The 16,541-nt window shown below is 49.4% G+C and overlaps 2 protein-coding genes across 2 annotated transcripts in view; both read right to left on the reverse strand.

Moving 5' to 3' along the window:
• Positions 1-2,503, reverse strand: part of grin1b (glutamate receptor, ionotropic, N-methyl D-aspartate 1b) — a 42,117-nt gene extending 39,614 nt beyond the window's left edge. The window contains exon 1 of the mRNA XM_041041912.1: positions 2,409-2,503. Coding sequence (XP_040897846.1) covers positions 2,409-2,503 — 95 coding nt within the window. The remainder of the gene's footprint in view (positions 1-2,408) is intronic.
• The window catches only part of LOC121184388 (docking protein 2-like), a 15,870-nt gene continuing 645 nt past the window's right edge, over positions 1,317-16,541 (reverse strand). Inside the window, exons 1-8 of the mRNA XM_041042024.1 lie at positions 16,423-16,541; positions 16,097-16,225; positions 14,229-14,396; positions 12,053-12,161; positions 5,064-5,233; positions 4,494-4,778; positions 4,088-4,207; positions 1,317-3,642 (exon numbers count right to left, since the gene is read on the reverse strand). The exon at positions 16,423-16,541 is cut by the window's right edge and continues 645 nt beyond it. Coding sequence (XP_040897958.1) covers positions 2,722-3,642; positions 4,088-4,207; positions 4,494-4,778; positions 5,064-5,233; positions 12,053-12,161; positions 14,229-14,396; positions 16,097-16,225; positions 16,423-16,482 — 1,962 coding nt within the window. The 5' untranslated portion in view covers positions 16,483-16,541 and the 3' untranslated portion in view covers positions 1,317-2,721. The remainder of the gene's footprint in view (positions 3,643-4,087; positions 4,208-4,493; positions 4,779-5,063; positions 5,234-12,052; positions 12,162-14,228; positions 14,397-16,096; positions 16,226-16,422) is intronic.

A 16,541-nucleotide genomic window follows, 5' to 3' on the forward strand; every position in this document is an offset into this window, starting at 1 on the left:
TCATCATATACTTTCATCACGCAGCACAGAGGGCTAATGTTTCCACAGCCTTTGCTAAAATATTCTGGTTTTCTCTCCAACCAAGAGGTGACGACTGTTAGCATCTGTCCATTAGCTTCTGTTCATTAGCTCCTTTCCTGTCCGTGTGACGTCGTCCTCGTTGCTGAGCTCAGCTGTGAACATGAAGTAGGACACGTATGACATCATGGCTTTATGTCTCTGGTGTTGGGAATCATGAGGAAACAGTTTTCTTCAGCTTCCAGGCCAGTGAGTCAACACACACACACACACACACACTCTGATTCTCTTTCTGTTCCCAGCTGAGTGTGTTGTGAGGCGGACAGAGAGATGCATGCTGGGACGCTTTTGTAGCCTGCTGTGTCCCTGGGGGGGTTCAGTGTCAGTGTGTGTGTGTGTGTGTGTGTGTGTGTGTGGCTGGTTGTAGTGTCAGACAGTATCAGTCATGCAGCAAAGCTACCACACAGTCACATGTTCCTGTAGAGAGTAAACTGTGAGCAGATGCAGTTACACTGAACCGGTTCACTGTCTCTGCTCACAGTGAACACGCGTGTGTGTCAGAGAGTCCTGCAGACAGACGTGACGCTCTGATAACATCTGTGGTTCCACACACGTTTCCCCACACGTCCAGCTGGGACTGGACACTGTTCACAGGTGAGGCTCAGTAAATGATCACCGTGTGCACAAACACAGTCACATTATGAGAAATAACATCACTGATGTGATCCACACAATCACATCACTGTCAGTCATATGATGGATGTCACTTTATCGGTTGCACTACACTGAATTATGTAGGAATGAATGAATGAACGAATGAATGAATGTAGGCCTGAAACTCAGTCCTAGAAAGACACATATAACTAGCGTTAGCATCGTAGACAATGACCGACAATAACTGACAGGTGTATCCGCAGGTTGACATGAAGACAGACAAGTCCTACGCCGTCTCATGAAAACCACAAAAGGCAGGAGAAACTTTTTAGCTCACTGCAGCTAAAATGTCTGAACCATGGACACAGGAAACAGGACAGGAAAACTCCAGGACCGCACACCTGACCGCACACCTGTAGCCCGCAGGAACTCACAGACGTGGTCTTCCTCTTCTTCGCTGGGTTTTTGGCAGACAGACAGACAAGCAGGCAGGCAGGCAGACAGACAGGCAGGCAGACAGACAGACAGGCAGGCAGGCAGACAGACAGACAGGCAGGCAGACAGACAGGCAGATCACTGTGTATGTAACAGTTGGATTTAAATCAAAACTGACTGAAGTAACAAAGACTCAGATAATCTGTGAGTCATAAATCAGGATTTATTTCAGATTTACAGGTTGTTTATCCAGAAAACATCTGTTTACAGACGAAACAGCACAAGAGGAAACAGCACAGCACACGTCCTGAGTGTATCACACACTCACAGGACGAACATGTTCAGGGTTTTACACACAGACGGTTTGATTCAGGACTCAAACTTCACCCAGACATGAACGTTTGGGCCTTAAATCACAGACAGTTGCCACAGACATGATTCCAGGTGTGAATCCAGTCAAAGATCCAGCACAGCTCAGTTTGATCTGATGGTGAGGATGATGATGATGATGCTGTTTCTGACCATGAGTCTGTACAACAATAAAACCCTGAGCTCTGCTGCCCTCTGCAGGACGAAAACATCTGACTCATGTTCAGAGCTCTCCGTGCTGCAGATCTGAGGTCAGATTCATGAAATAGTAAAAAGAAATAATTCTTCACTAAGCAGATGCTCTTCCACAATCCTCCCCATTTCAACACGTACAGAAATGCTGATGCTCTGTCCATGTGCTGCGTTTGGAGACGCTGAATTCTCCAGTCGAAAAGCTCAAAAACACCAAAGATAACCCACAAACTGCTGTGGTTTTTTGTTTGTTTGTTTGTTTTTCACTTGCTTTCTTTCTGTGTGTAAATAGTTGTTTTTGTTTGCAGCCCAGGAAGACCAGCGACAACTTGGTGGCAGCTGATGTGGATCCAAAGAAAGAACAGAGAGCAAAGTAAACACAGAGGCTGTCAGGAAGAAAATCACCTTTTTCAGACCTTATATTAAAACGCTGAAGCTGCTGCTTTAAACTCAGAGGCTGGAGGGTCCCTGAATGCATCATTAGGAGCACCTGACTGTAATGAACGGAGCGGATTTCAGTCTGACGCCAGCTTCACCAACAGAAACAGGAACGTGAAGACGTCACCGTGGACTCTGGGAAACTTTTTTAATAATCTCCCCTGAATGACTGAGGGATAAGGAAACTAACAGATGGTGGCAGTGCTCTGCCGAGGCCAGTCAGGCACACCTGCACTGCAGGTGCAGACAGGACCTCAGTCTGCCTCAGGACTGTGATGCAAACTGCTCTCAGGTGCTGTTACCTGAGATGCTGCTGTTTCTCTGAGCTACGCGGCATTAGCTCGTGAAGCGTGTGATGCAGAGACGTGATGATGAAGATGGAGGTACACGGCTTCATCGTTTCCCTGAGCTCCAGGTGACGTCTTCACAGTATTAAAGATATTTGAGTGACAATGACACTTTCCGTCCTTCAGAGAAGAGGACGGCTTCAACAAGCTAAAGCTTCATGAATTCACAAAAGAGAGTTTCAGTGATCAGCAGACGATCAGTGATTATTGATTAACTCTCCAACGTTCACTTGCATTGATTGGATATGTGCCGTTCCTCCTCCTGTCTCTACACCATCTTCACCATGACATTGTTGTATGGTGAATCTCGCTGCTCATCCTTCTGCTCATACTGCTTCGGTTCCTCGTCCTCCTTGTCTTCCTCTTCTTCTTCCTCTTCTTCTTCCTCTTCTTCTTCCTCTTCTTTTTCTTCTTCTTCTTCTTCGTTGGTGCTTTGTGCAACAAGAAACGCCCTCTGGGGTCGTTTGGGCACAGCGTAGTCATCCACCCGGGGGTTGTACGGGTACTCGTGACCTTTCGGGTCAGCAGCTGTACCCATGATCCTCCAGGCATCTCCTCTCATCTCCTCAGGGTCGTCGTACACCGAGGTGGGGGCGGTGGACTTCTGCCCTCCAGTGGCGGCAGCGCAGCCTTCGGGCTCGTCGTAGATGTGCTCCACCTTCCCGTATGTTGGTCCGAGGGCATTGGTTTGGCTCTTGAAAATGTTTCTGATCTTCATCTCGTCAATGCTGTCGTAGAGCGGATCAGCACCGGACTCACGAGGCTGATGGGAGTCCAGCATGTCCGCCATGACATTCTTGGCGATGGTGTCGAAGGGGAGGGAGTACTCTGGCTCTGGAGCGATTTGAGGGGGGGTGCAGGGAGGAGCCAGGCTTCCTCCTCTCTCCTTCCTCTCCTTCTTGGTGCCTCGTTTGCCGGCGGCCGGCAGTGTGATCTGGGAGTACGTCTGCTCCGGGTTCGGGTTGGAGCTCAGTTTGGGGCTAAGGCGGGAGTTGTGTGTAGGGGTGGAGGTGGGGCCTGGGGCCAGGCCCGGGGCCGGGGCCGGGTTGGGGCCGGGCTCAGCGTGGGGCAGAGGGCAACTGGAGATCATCTTAACCTGGTTCTTACGAGGGGCAGGGACACTGCGAGTGTCCAGGGTCAAACTCTTCACTCCAGTCAGGGCTTTGTCGACTGGAGGCTCCAGACGAGACTGAAAACAAAACAGGAGACAGTTAGAGACACAACCAATCAGATCAATGACCCATCTCATTCTTCTTTCTCATTCTTTACTGTCCCAGTCACTGAGACCGTCCAGCAGATGAAGATGCCAGGTTAGAATTTACACACTGGCATCACATCAGTTCCTACGTGTTGAACCGCTGCAGCTTCAGTGACATGTGAGGGTTTTAAAGTTCTTCACTTGTTTTATTGTAAATTGTGATTTGAAGTTTTGGTTTGTTGGTTTGTTGGAAGCTGAATTAATGTTACTGTGGTGTGTGACTGGACCCAGGAAGAGGAAGAGCCTCTGAGTTCAATTCATCAGTGACGCATCAGAACAAACCATCAGAACCAAATCTGGGTCCCAGCTGAAGCAGACTGGGAACGTCTGGAGTGAAGTGAGAGGCTCTGTGTTCTGCAGACAGTCGGTGTCCTACCAGCTGGGGGCGCTGTTGCTGCTGTTGCTGCTGTGAAGAAGCAGAGCTCTCTTTGTCTTTGTGATGACTCATCTGAAGGTTCGGATGCTCGGCCACCATGCTGTACACGCCGTCATCTGCCTGCAGACAGGAAATGTCACATCGTTTTAATGTGGAGGAAAAAGAGCAACTTCCTGCTTCTCTAAAAGTTTCAATCTAAAGCAACACGTTCTCAACATCAACCTGTTTCCTACAATGTTGGAGCCAACAGCAGACGAGGCAGACTTTATTTTGAAAATCCTGAGTTTATTCTGGCAATCATGACTTTATTATTAAAAATCCAAACTTTATTCTGAAAATCCTGTGTATGCTGAATGTCCTGCCTTTATTTTTGAAACCATGTGCAGATGGTCTAATGTCAGCTGACCTGAGCAGCAGGGGGTTGTGGGATATGGCTGCGGGGCTGAGGCGGTGGCTGCATCCTGCTCTGGACCAGCGGCGTGTTGATGGGTGGGGGGGGCAGGTTCAGGCTCTGGGGGGTCTCTGGACTCACCTGCCCCCCTCCGGAGGTCTGTCTGTGGGGAAAGGAGATCCTCTGCAGGTTGATGGCTGCTTCCACAGCCTGAAACAGGAAGTTCCCCTGTTTGGTGTCGAACTCAAAACTCCCCTCGCCAGACTCACACCTGCGCCCCGCCTCGAAGGAGAAGGTGGACTGAAGACAGGAAACAGGGTCAGGATTACACCAGACTTCAGTCTTAAAATCCTGACTTTGTTGGACCTGATTGTCTGAACTACTTCGAGTCATCAGGATCCTCTGAGTACTACTCTGAGAATACTGTGAATATTCAGAGTATTCTCAGAGTACTGTGAGTACTGTGAGAGGCCTGAAGTGAAGAAATGATGTGAATCAGACATGAAGCAACATCTGCGATGGTTCTCTGTGTGCGTGTGTGTGTGTGTGTGTGTGTGTGTGTGTGTGTGTGTGTGTGTGTGTCACCTTGTCTCGTCCAAAGCGCCGCAGGTATCTGTATGGCCAGGTGTACACGACGTCCCCCGCCTTATCCAGCAGGTGAAGAGCGTCCACATCTGCTCGCAGGACGCCGTCTCCTTTCAGTCTGCAGCGCTCAGACGCGTCCGTCCTCCGGACACACACCCTGAAGTCACGCACTGACACACACACACACATACACACACAGAAATACCATTACTCCTCTATGTTGGACCAGTTTCTGGCTCCGGCTCAGACCAGTCAGCTCGTTTCATTTCAGGGGGAATCAGGTGTGTGAGCAGTTGTTTTGTGTTGTGTTGTGTTTTGTTGTGTTGTGTTTTGTTGTGTTGTGTTGTGTTGTGTTTTGTTGTGTTGTTTGTCTGTTCCGTTCTCTTTGTGTGTTTTGTGTCACCAAAATACAAATAATTCAAATGAAACTGACTTTAACATGTTTGAAATGCTGGTGTCAGCCCACAGTCTGTTCTCTGATCCACAGAGAGGAGGAAACCACACACACACAGACACACACACACCCTCTGTGTGTGTCTCAGGCAGGTGTGTGTGTGCTGCAGGTGTCTGAGGATGTGGGGAAACAGTAGCAGCTTCAGGAGCATCGTGACGTCAATCACACAAAGAAAAGTTCTTATTGTGGTGTAAAGTCCTGCTTCATGAAAACCTGAGCTGCAGCAGCTCGTCCTCACATGTTCACATGTTCACACGTTCACATGTTAATTCTCTTCGCTGCTGCTCTCCTCACTTTCCTCTGTTCTTCTCACACATCTCTCTCAGATAAAGCCTCTGTGTTTCACTGTTTGTGTTCGTATGTCTGAAACAGGGACTGTCTGTGACTCTCACTGATCAGGTTATTGATCGGGTTATTGATCAGGCTATTGATCAGGTTACTGATCAGGATTCTGCTCCCTCATTCTGTCAGAACGAGGATAAATGAGATTATGTGAATATTGAAACAGTCATGGATCAGACCTGCTGTTCTCCAGCAGCGCTGCAGGCCTGATCCTCTCAGAGTCAGCTGGTTCAGCAAACACACAACAAACACACAACAAACACACAGCAAACACACCGCAAACACACCGCAAACACACAACAAACACACAGCAAACACACCGCAAACACACCGCAAACACACAGCAAACACACAACAAACACACAGCAAACACACCGCAAACACACAACAAACACACAGCAAACACACAGCAAACACACCGCAAACACACCGCAAACACACAACAAACACACAGCAAACACACCGCAAACACACCGCAAACACACAGCAAACACACAACAAACACACAGCAAACACACCGCAAACACACAACAAACACACAGCAAACACACAGCAAACACACAACAAACACACCGCAAACACACCGCAAACACACCGCAAACACACCGCAAACACACAACAAACACACAGCAAACACACAGCAAGCACACCGCAAACACACAGCAAACACACCGCAAACACACCGCAAACACACAACAAACACACCGCAAACACACAACAAACACACAACAAACACACCGCAAACACACCGCAAACACACAGCAAACACACAACAAACACACAGCAAACACACAGCAAACACACCGCAAACACACCGCAAACACACAACAAACACACAGCAAACACACCGCAAACACACCGCAAACACACAGCAAACACACAACAAACACACAGCAAACACACCGCAAACACACCGCAAACACACCGCAAACACACAACAAACACACAGCAAACACACCGCAAACACACCGCAAACACACAGCAAACACACAGCAAACACACCGCAAACACACAACAAACACACAGCAAACACACAGCAAACACACCGCAAACACACAGCAAACACACCGCAAACACACCGCAAACACACAACAAACACACCGCAAACACACAACAAACACACCGCAAACACACAGCAAACACACAACAAACACACAGCAAACACACAACAAACACACAGCAAACACACAACAAACACACAGCAAACACACCGCAAACACACAGCAAACACACCGCAAACACACCGCAAACACACAACAAACACACCGCAAACACACAACAAACACACCGCAAACACACAGCAAACACACAACAAACACACAGCAAACACACAACAAACACACAGCAAACACACAACAAACACACAGCAAACACACCGCAAACACACAGCAAACACACCGCAAACACACAACAAACACACCGCAAACACACAGCAAACACACAACAAACACACAGCAAACACACAACAAACACACAGCAAACACACAACAAACACACAGCAAACACACCGCAAACACACCGCAAACACACAACAAACACACAGCAAACACACAACAAACACACAACAAACACACAACAAACACACAACAAACACACAGCAAACACACAACAAACACACAGCAAACACACAGCAAACACACAGCAAACACACAACAAACACACCGCAAACACACAACAAACACACAACAAACACACAACAAACACACCGCAAACACACCGCAAACACACAGCAAACACACAACAAACACACAACAAACACACAGCAAACACACAACAAACACACAACAAACACACAGCAAACACACAGCAAACACACAACAAACACACAGCAAACACACAGCAAACACACCGCAAACACACAGCAAACACACAGCAAACACACAACAAACACACAGCAAACACACCGCAAACACACAGCAAACACACAACAAACACACAGCAAACACACAGCAAACACACAACAAACACACAGCAAACACACAACAAACACACAGCAAACACACCGCTCAGAGTCCTGGTTCACCTCATTACCTCACAGTCTCCACCAACCAAATATAGACTGGCAATCAGAGCTGCAGTTCAGGTCGAAACCAGCAGAGGTCGAATAGAAACACGAAGAGACACAGTCACCACACCTGCACGTGACGCGCCTCTCACCTGTGCCGAGGAACGCGGGTCAGTTCGAAGCTCTGGAAACAGCAGCAGCTCGTGCTCAGGTGTGACTCAGCATTCAGAACAGTTTTCACAGACTGATAGAGCAGAACGAAGGTGTGTCATTAAATGCTGCTCAAGCTGATGCATCAATGACAATGATCCAGTAAATATAACAATCACATACAGAACCGGCTGCCGCCATTTTGGTTCCCTAGGCAAGGTCATGGTTTCACTTTGTCTAAATCAGGAGCACTTTCACTTTTTGTACCTTCAGTACAATCTGCTGATGTACAGCTGTGAATGCAGTACTGTGACAGTATCTGTGAGTAGTTTCACTGCTTTGAGTAACTGAGTTCTTCTTCTTCACTGCTGCTGTTGAGCTCAGCTTCCTGTTGAGAAGCAGGAAGTTTGTCCTGTGAAGATAAAAGCTGAGGACGCCCTGCAGCTGCTGGTCACTGCAACGCTGCAACACCCCGCCACACACTCACCGCAGCAGGAACTCACTCACACACCAGTTTCCACTACACAACACACACCAACAACTGGCCCTCAGAGTGTGTACAAATACATAACGACAGTAAAACGAGAAAACCACAGTGGAAAAGTTGAACGAGTGTCTGCAGTGAGAAGCTGTTCACACTCAGGTTTCAGCTCTTTTTTTTCTAAGTTCCTGAAAATAGAGAAAACGGAAACTAAAGACGGACGTGTAACGTACTATTCTGAGACATTTACTGGCCTTTTTCCATTTTAAGCAGTTTCATACTTTACAGTTTCACTCAGCACCGTTCACCGGCAGCTCAGCACAGCCTCAGCTTCTTCACATTAAAGGGAATTTTCCAGTGGATCCAAAGGCGTCAAAGAGCCTGAGGCCTGGTCTCTGACCCCAGCTCAGACTCAGGTGAACTCAAACCAAACACAGGTGTAGGACCCACTACCTGTTCCCAGGTGACTATAGTCCAGTTTACACTGTAGCCTTATATGTGGCTGTTTTTTTTGTAGAAGCTGAACAACGTGTGGAAACTAAGACGTTCTGGTGGAAATGTAACTGTGACCAGATCCTGTTTTCTAAGAAGCTGACAGACACACTGATCCTGATCGTCTCAGTAACATGTTCAGAGATCACCTGTTTGTTCTCAGTTCATCATCCACCTGCACAGACTGCAGCACCATGAGACTGGTTCTGGTTCTGTTCAGACCCTCACAGCACCTGGTTCAGGTGGATTTCAGTCTGTGGCACTGGGTGAACAAGAACAAGCCTCATTACACCTCCATGGTTTAATGCCCTCATCCTCATCCTCATCACCATCATCATCCTCATCATCATCCTCATCATCATCCTCATCCTCATCACCATCCTCATCCTCATCCTCATCACCATCCTCATCACCATCCTCATCACCATCCTCATCACCATCCTCATCATCATCCTTTTGTACTGGCCCCAGCTCATGAGTGGAAAATGCTGTATGTACTGTTTTTGTGTGTTCACACATCTAACAATGTGTGAACCTCCCTTTGTGTCATCAGAGCTTGTGGCTGTGTCTGACATCGCAGCCACACCTCTCAGTGATTGGTCAGCCGTTTGGAGGTGAGAAAGTGGGCGGGGCTTTGGGCTTCTCTCTCAGCTCTGTTTTCATTCTTCACACAAACTATTTCTGTCCGTTCTCATGTTCACAGCAGACAGAGACTCGGGCTGCGTGAACCAGTTTTCTGACTGGGATCAAACCCACAGACTGGGGGGAGAGTTCTGTTCTGCTGTCCACACCAGTGAGTCCAGCAAGTCAAGTACAATGAAGTATAAGTACCACAAAACTGAACTGTATGTGTGTGTGTGTGTGTGTGTGTCTGTGTGTGTGTGTCTGTGTGTGTGTGTGTGTGTCTGTGTGTGTTGCAGCAGATAAATGCGTCATTTTGGCCGCAGGCTGCTAAATTTAGCTGCGATGGGAAAAGAGCGAGTGAGAGGAAGTGAGGTGTGGTTGAAGGTGAGACAGAGGAAGTTCTGACTGCAGGTCGAACTGAAAACAGCTGCATGAACACGAGAACACAGCCAGAGCAGAGTCTGAACCGGAGCAGCGTCTGAACCGGAGCAGCGTCTGAACCGGAGCAGCGTCTGAACCGGAGCAGGGTTTGAACCGGAGCAGGGTTTGAACCGGAGCACGGTCTGAACAGGAGCAGAGTCTGAACCGGAGCAGAGTCTGAACCGGAGCAGGGTCTGAACCGGAGCAGAGTCTGAACCGGAGCAGAGTCTGAACCGGAGCAGGGTTTGAACCGGAGCACGGTCTGAACAGGAGCAGAGTCTGAACCGGAGCAGGGTCTGAACCGGAGCACAGTCTGAACCGGAGCAGCGTCTGAACCGGAGCAGGGTCTGAACCGGAGCACAGTCTGAACCGGAGCAGCGTCTGAACCGGAGCAGGGTCTGAACCGGAGCAGCGTCTGAACCGGAGCAGGGTTTGAACCGGAGCAGGGTTTGAACCGGAGCACGGTCTGAACAGGAGCAGAGTCTGAACCGGAGCAGAGTCTGAACCGGAGCAGAGTCTGAACCGGAGCAGAGTCTGAACCGGAGCACGGTCTGAACAGGAGCAGAGTCTGAACCGGAGCAGGGTCTGAACCGGAGCACAGTCTGAACCGGAGCAGCGTCTGAACCGGAGCAGGGTCTGAACCGGAGCACAGTCTGAACCGGAGCAGCGTCTGAACCGGAGCAGGGTCTGAACCGGAGCAGGGTTTGAACCGGAGCACGGTCTGAACAGGAGCAGGGTCTGAACCGGAGCACAGTCTGAACCGGAGCAGCGTCTGAACCGGAGCAGAGTCTGAACCGGAGCACAGTCTGAACCGGAGCAGGGTCTGAACCGGCGCACAGTCTGAACCGGAGCAGGGTCTGAACCGGAGCAGGGTCTGAACCGGAGCAGGGTTTGAACCGGAGCAGGGTCTCAAGTTCACAGTGACATTGAGCTGAGCCACCATCTTTCCTGAGCCTGAACCAAGAGCTTTGGTTGTCTGAACCACAGACGGGACTCTGGATGTGGACCTGGTCTTTGGTCTGACAGTCCTGATCTTCATATGTCCACCGTCCACCTCCTGGAGACTCTGCTGCTGTCAATATATCTGCTATCTTCTACATGTCCTCTGAAGGTGACCCCGAGGTAACGACCATCATCACATCACTGAGAAAGCGTCTTCGTGATACGGTGATCTCCTTTCTTGGAGACAGAGCTGGACACACTGGACCTGGACCTCGGTCTCTTAGTCTCTGAAACTTTGTACTTCAGAGGTCGTGGTTTGGGTTAAAATGAGAACTGAGTTTTCACATCCACCCCAACCTGCACCTACCTGGTCCGGTCGATGCGGCCAGCGGTTGGTATTAAGGTGGTCCTTAGTGTTCTGTCCCAGTACACACACCAACCTGAACACGTCCATGATGATGATGATGATGATGATGATGATGATAGTATTCATGAATGTGCCAGACTGCTCCAACATGTGCAGTTGTTGGCAGTAGAGCGTCTATAGCCTGGTTTTCATTATGAATAAGGTCAGGCTTCAGGGAGCTGATGATATTTTCCAAACTCCCTGTGTTCTGTCCTGTATCTGTGTCCATTCAGTCCAACTGTCCCAGTAACAGCAGCTGAACCAGCTGTGGTCAGCTCCTGTCTGCAGTGAAGCATGGATGGACAGACACGTCTCACTGGATCACTGTGACACTGAAGGACACTTAAAAACAGCAGGATTCTGAATGAAGTTCTGCAGGAGGGACATCAGACATGATGATGTCCTCAGGAAGTGAAGTCACACTGAGTCATAGCAACATGTGCTTCAGGTCTGACTCAGTTCAGACTGACCAGGAGGAACCAACACTGTCTGTGAGCAGAGGTCCGTCCCACAGTCCAGCTGACCGGCACTGGTTCAGCACTGTGAGGAGGCTGAACTCCTCAGAGGACAGAGGACAGTCTCTCACTGACATGTAGGAACAGAAAGATGGTAAAAACAGCTTTCACACCGGTGGACAGACAGAAAAGACATGGAGACGGGTGAGCAGGTGTACCTGTCTCTCTGCCGCTGTACAGTGAGTTGTCCTCCATTCCTTCATCTTCATCCACCCTGTTTCCTCTCTGCAGGCTTCCTCGCCTCACACTGTGCTCCGCCCAACTCATCTGCACACAAACACAAACGGCATAAAGCTCTTAATGATTCTTTTCTGTTAATCAACCAATAATCACTTTTTTTTATCAATGAAATGTTAGAAAAACGTGTGAAATGTGAAACTCTGAGTTTGAGTTTCCTGAGAAACGCTGAACATCTGAGTTTCTGCTTCAAACATCACTCACACGATTCGTTAGATATCAAAACAGCTGTGGAGCGATTCATCAGTGAGCGTTGAAGTTTGATTGATGAGGTTTTCCAGACGCAGCACAGGAGCCGACGTGTTACTGCGACCGAGAGGAAACCAAACGAACACGGCAGCTGATCCGAGGAGGACAGAGGGGAAGTGTATGGACACATTCACGCTGCTGGGTTTCTTTCTTTTTATAAATCAAAGTATTTAGTAATAATTCTTAAAATTTCTTCATGCTCTGCATTAAAAAAATACTTGTAACGTCCACAGAGAGAAGACGTCAGTGCCTTCAAACGTCACAGCAGCAGGTTACAGGTGAGCTCACCTGCCAAGTGACGCTCGGTCACCGAGCACCTGCCCACGCTCTGTGAGTCTGAAGTTTGGACAAACAGCATGTGACAGAGCCAGAGAGGCCTTCAAAATAAAAGCCTGCCTTTGATCATTGTCAGCCTCAGTCAGACTCAGTCAGACTCAGTCAGACTGTGCTGTTGGAGCTTACAGACGCTGCCGTGTGATTGGCTGTTATATGTATAAAATGTGCATTTCCTGTCGCTGTGAGTCAGAAAGAGGAAGTCGAGCTGTGACTCAGGCCTGTCAGGTGTCTGTCATCATCCTGCTATTTATAAGCACACAAACATCAGAACAGCAGAGGGATCAGCCGAGGCGTCCCTGCTCTGTCCTGGAACTCTGACGTTTTACAAACATCCAGTGTGCTGATGAACCCGAGCTGTTCAGACGACACTGAGCCAGGATCACAGTCGTTTCTTCACCACCAAACACAAACAGGCCGACACAGAGATTACAAAACAGCCGCTTCACTTTGTCCGGTTCCTCTTCAGTCTGCCGTCGGTGGACAACATGTGAACGTTAGAGTCTGTTTGAAGACGCTTCGTTTCCCAGTAACTGTCCATCTTAGACGTCACAGTGTTTTTGAAGAACATCGTCATGAACATGTTTAAACTTGTTCTTGTTCAGAACCATGAAGTAAGTTGGCCCCCTGACGATCGTCCTACCATCTTTTACAATAACTAACTCACATTTCTCAACACTGACAGAACTGTAGTTCACTTTTTAAAACTCTTCACACAGTCAGGACAGACAAACCAAACCAGCTGTCTGCGTACGCGTCTCACAGTCCTCTCACAGTCCTGATGTTTGAAAGCAGATGAACTGATGATGAAATGAATTGTTAGTCACTGATTTCAGTTTGTCTAAGAGCAGTGGAATCAGCCCATAACCCACCACACATAACCACCATGCACATGCATTACTGCTCTGAGCATCTTAAACCACCAGCTCGACGATCATGCAATGCACTGCAGTGGTGCTGAGAACCAAAAAGCCACTCACAGCAATGCACCTAAAATAAGATCAGTTAAACAGGCAAAGCATCTGAAGTGAAACCTCGTGAGTCAAATCACATCCAGGATCAACATGAAAAAACACACACGAGCAGCTTCCTCCCCACTCCCCTCAAACTGTGACGTCCCTTAGTGTGAAGGACACCTCTGTACTGTGAGGACACCTCTGTACTGTGTACCTCTGATACACCTGCCCTTCTGCACACCTGTCCTCTGTGTTCAGCTACTGCAGAAACATCAAACCAAACGTCACACCTTCATTCACACTTTCATTCCCACACGTGACCCAAAAACTGTCATGTGACAGCAACATGCCTTTTCCACCTCTTCCAGTTTTGAACCGCCATCACTGGCTGAGGAAGAGGAGGCGTGTCCTCACCTCCTCCGTCACTGACACACCAAACACTGATCTGAACATCCACCTGTCCACAGGTTCTGCTCCGTCAGGACCAGAACCACCAGACACCTGTGTGTGTGTGTGTGTGTGTGTGTGTGTGTGTGTGTGTGTGTGTGTGTGTACCTACAGGGAAGGCAATCTCACACAGTTTGTGAGTCCAGTCTTCCACCTGGTTTCTGTCTGCAGCAAACACATAGATCTTCTCTGTGGTCTCCACCAGGAAGGGTCCTGTATCTTTGGGACATCCATCCATCTCCACCTCTGACACCCGGACACAATCCGCCAGACGGATCACCTAGGAGATGCACACAGGTGTTATCACCTAGGTAACAGTGTGTTGTTATGACAACAGAGCAAGATGAATGATAAAATATGAGGAAATCTGTGAATCTTGTCGAATTCGAGTCCAGCAGAGACCAGCAGAGTCCAGCAGAGACCAGCAGAGTCCAGCAGAGTCCAGCAGAGACCAGCAGAGTCCAGCAGAGTACAGCAGAGACCAGCAGAGTCCAGCAGAGTCCAGCAGAGTCCAGCAGAGACCAGCAGAGTCCAGCAGAGTCCAGCAGAGACCAGCAGAGTCCAGCAGAGTCCAGCAGAGACCAGCAGAGACCAGCAGAGTCCAGCAGAGTCCAGCAGAGACCAGCAGAGTACAGCAGAGTCCAGCCGAGACCAGCAGAGTACAGCAGAGTACAGCAGAGACCAGCAGAGTCCAGCAGAGTCCAGCAGAGACCAGCAGAGACCAGCAGAGTACAGCAGAGTCCAGCCGAGACCAGCAGAGTACAGCAGAGTACAGTACACTGTGCTACCACAGGATATAGTAAAGTACAGTGCAACACTCTGTAGAACACAACAGCAGATCAGAGCAGAGCAGAGTAAAGTGCAGTGGAGTAGAGTTGAACAGGGTTCAACAGAAAACAGCAGAGCATCAGTGCAGTAGAGTACAGGACTGTGGAGTGGAACACAGCAGAGCTGGTTTCAGTAAAAGGAAACAGAAAAGTGAAGCAGAATGCAAAAGTAAAATCCAGTGAATGGACGAGTAGAACAAGGTGAATAGAACAGCTGAGCCGTTGAGTAGAGTCGAGTAGAAAACAGTGACGTTCAGTACAAAACAAAGTGGGATAAGAAAACCAGAAAAAGTCGTGTAGAATAGATTAAGAATAAATAAGAGAATCATTTAATGGAGCAGAGAAGGATCCAGTCCAGCAGAGTCCAGCAGAGCTCAGCAGAGACCAGCAGAGACCAGCAGAGCTCAGCAGAGACCAGCAGAGACCAGCAGAGCTCAGCAGAGACCAGCAGAGTCCATCAGAGACCGGCAGAGATCAGCAGAGTCCAGCAGAGCTCAGCAGAGACCAGCAGAGACCAGCAGAGTCCAGCAGAGTCCGGCAGAGACCAGCAGAGACCAGCAGAGTCCATCAGAGACCGGCAGAGACCAGCAGAGTCCATCAGAGACTGGCAGAGATCAGCAGAGTCCAGCAGAGATCAGCAGAGACCAGCAGAGCTCAGCAGAGACCAGCAGAGACCAGCAGAGTCCAGCAGAGACCGGCAGAGACCAGCAGAGTCCAGCAGAGTCCAGCAGAGCTCAGCAGAGACCAGCAGAGACCAGCAGAGCTCAGCAGAGACCAGCACAGACCAGCAGAGTCCAGCAGAGACCAGCAGAGCTCAGCAGAGACCAGCACAGACCAGCAGAGCTCAGCACAGACCAGCACAGACCGGCAGAGTCCGGCAGAGACCGGCACAGACCAGCAGAGACCGGCACAGACCGGCACATACCAGCACAGACCAGCAGAGTCCAGCAGAGACCAGCAGAGACCGGCAGAGACCGGCACAGACCGGCAGAGACCGGCACAGACCGGCACAGACCGGCAGGGACCGGCACAGACCGGCACAGACCGGCACAGACCAGCACGGACCAGCAGGGACCGGCAGAGACCGGCAGAGACCAGCACAGACCGGCAGAGACCAGCACAGACCAGCACAGACCAGCAGAGAGTACTGTACCTTCTTGTGTTCCTGCGTTTTGCGCAGATTTCTGTCGCTTTTCTCCACAGTTCCTCCATCGAAGAACTCCAGCCTGGAGATGGAACAGGAGCTTTCTCTGTACAGCACACACCACACACGCTTCCACTTCTACACAACAACACACACACGACACACTCAGTAAACGCTGGAACACACAGAACGCACTCTGCAGTCCTGAGCCCTCAGTCGGTCAGATCACAGCAGCAGATCTCAGATCAGCCTGGGACAGTTTGTGTCACTCAAACATGTCTGTGTGTGAACATTAGCTCTGTTGTTAGCATGCTGTTGTGTTTGTGTTCTTGTACCTTTCCAAACCTCTGCTGCTGGAGGTAGAGCATCCCCTGTTTCCTCATGTCCTCCTCCATGACGACTGCTGGTCCTCTTCCTCCTGTCCTCACCTCCTCTAACTCCTCTTCCCTTCTTG

This window comes from Toxotes jaculatrix, chromosome 7 (assembly GCF_017976425.1).
Source record: "Toxotes jaculatrix isolate fToxJac2 chromosome 7, fToxJac2.pri, whole genome shotgun sequence".
NCBI lineage: Eukaryota > Metazoa > Chordata > Actinopteri > Toxotidae > Toxotes > Toxotes jaculatrix.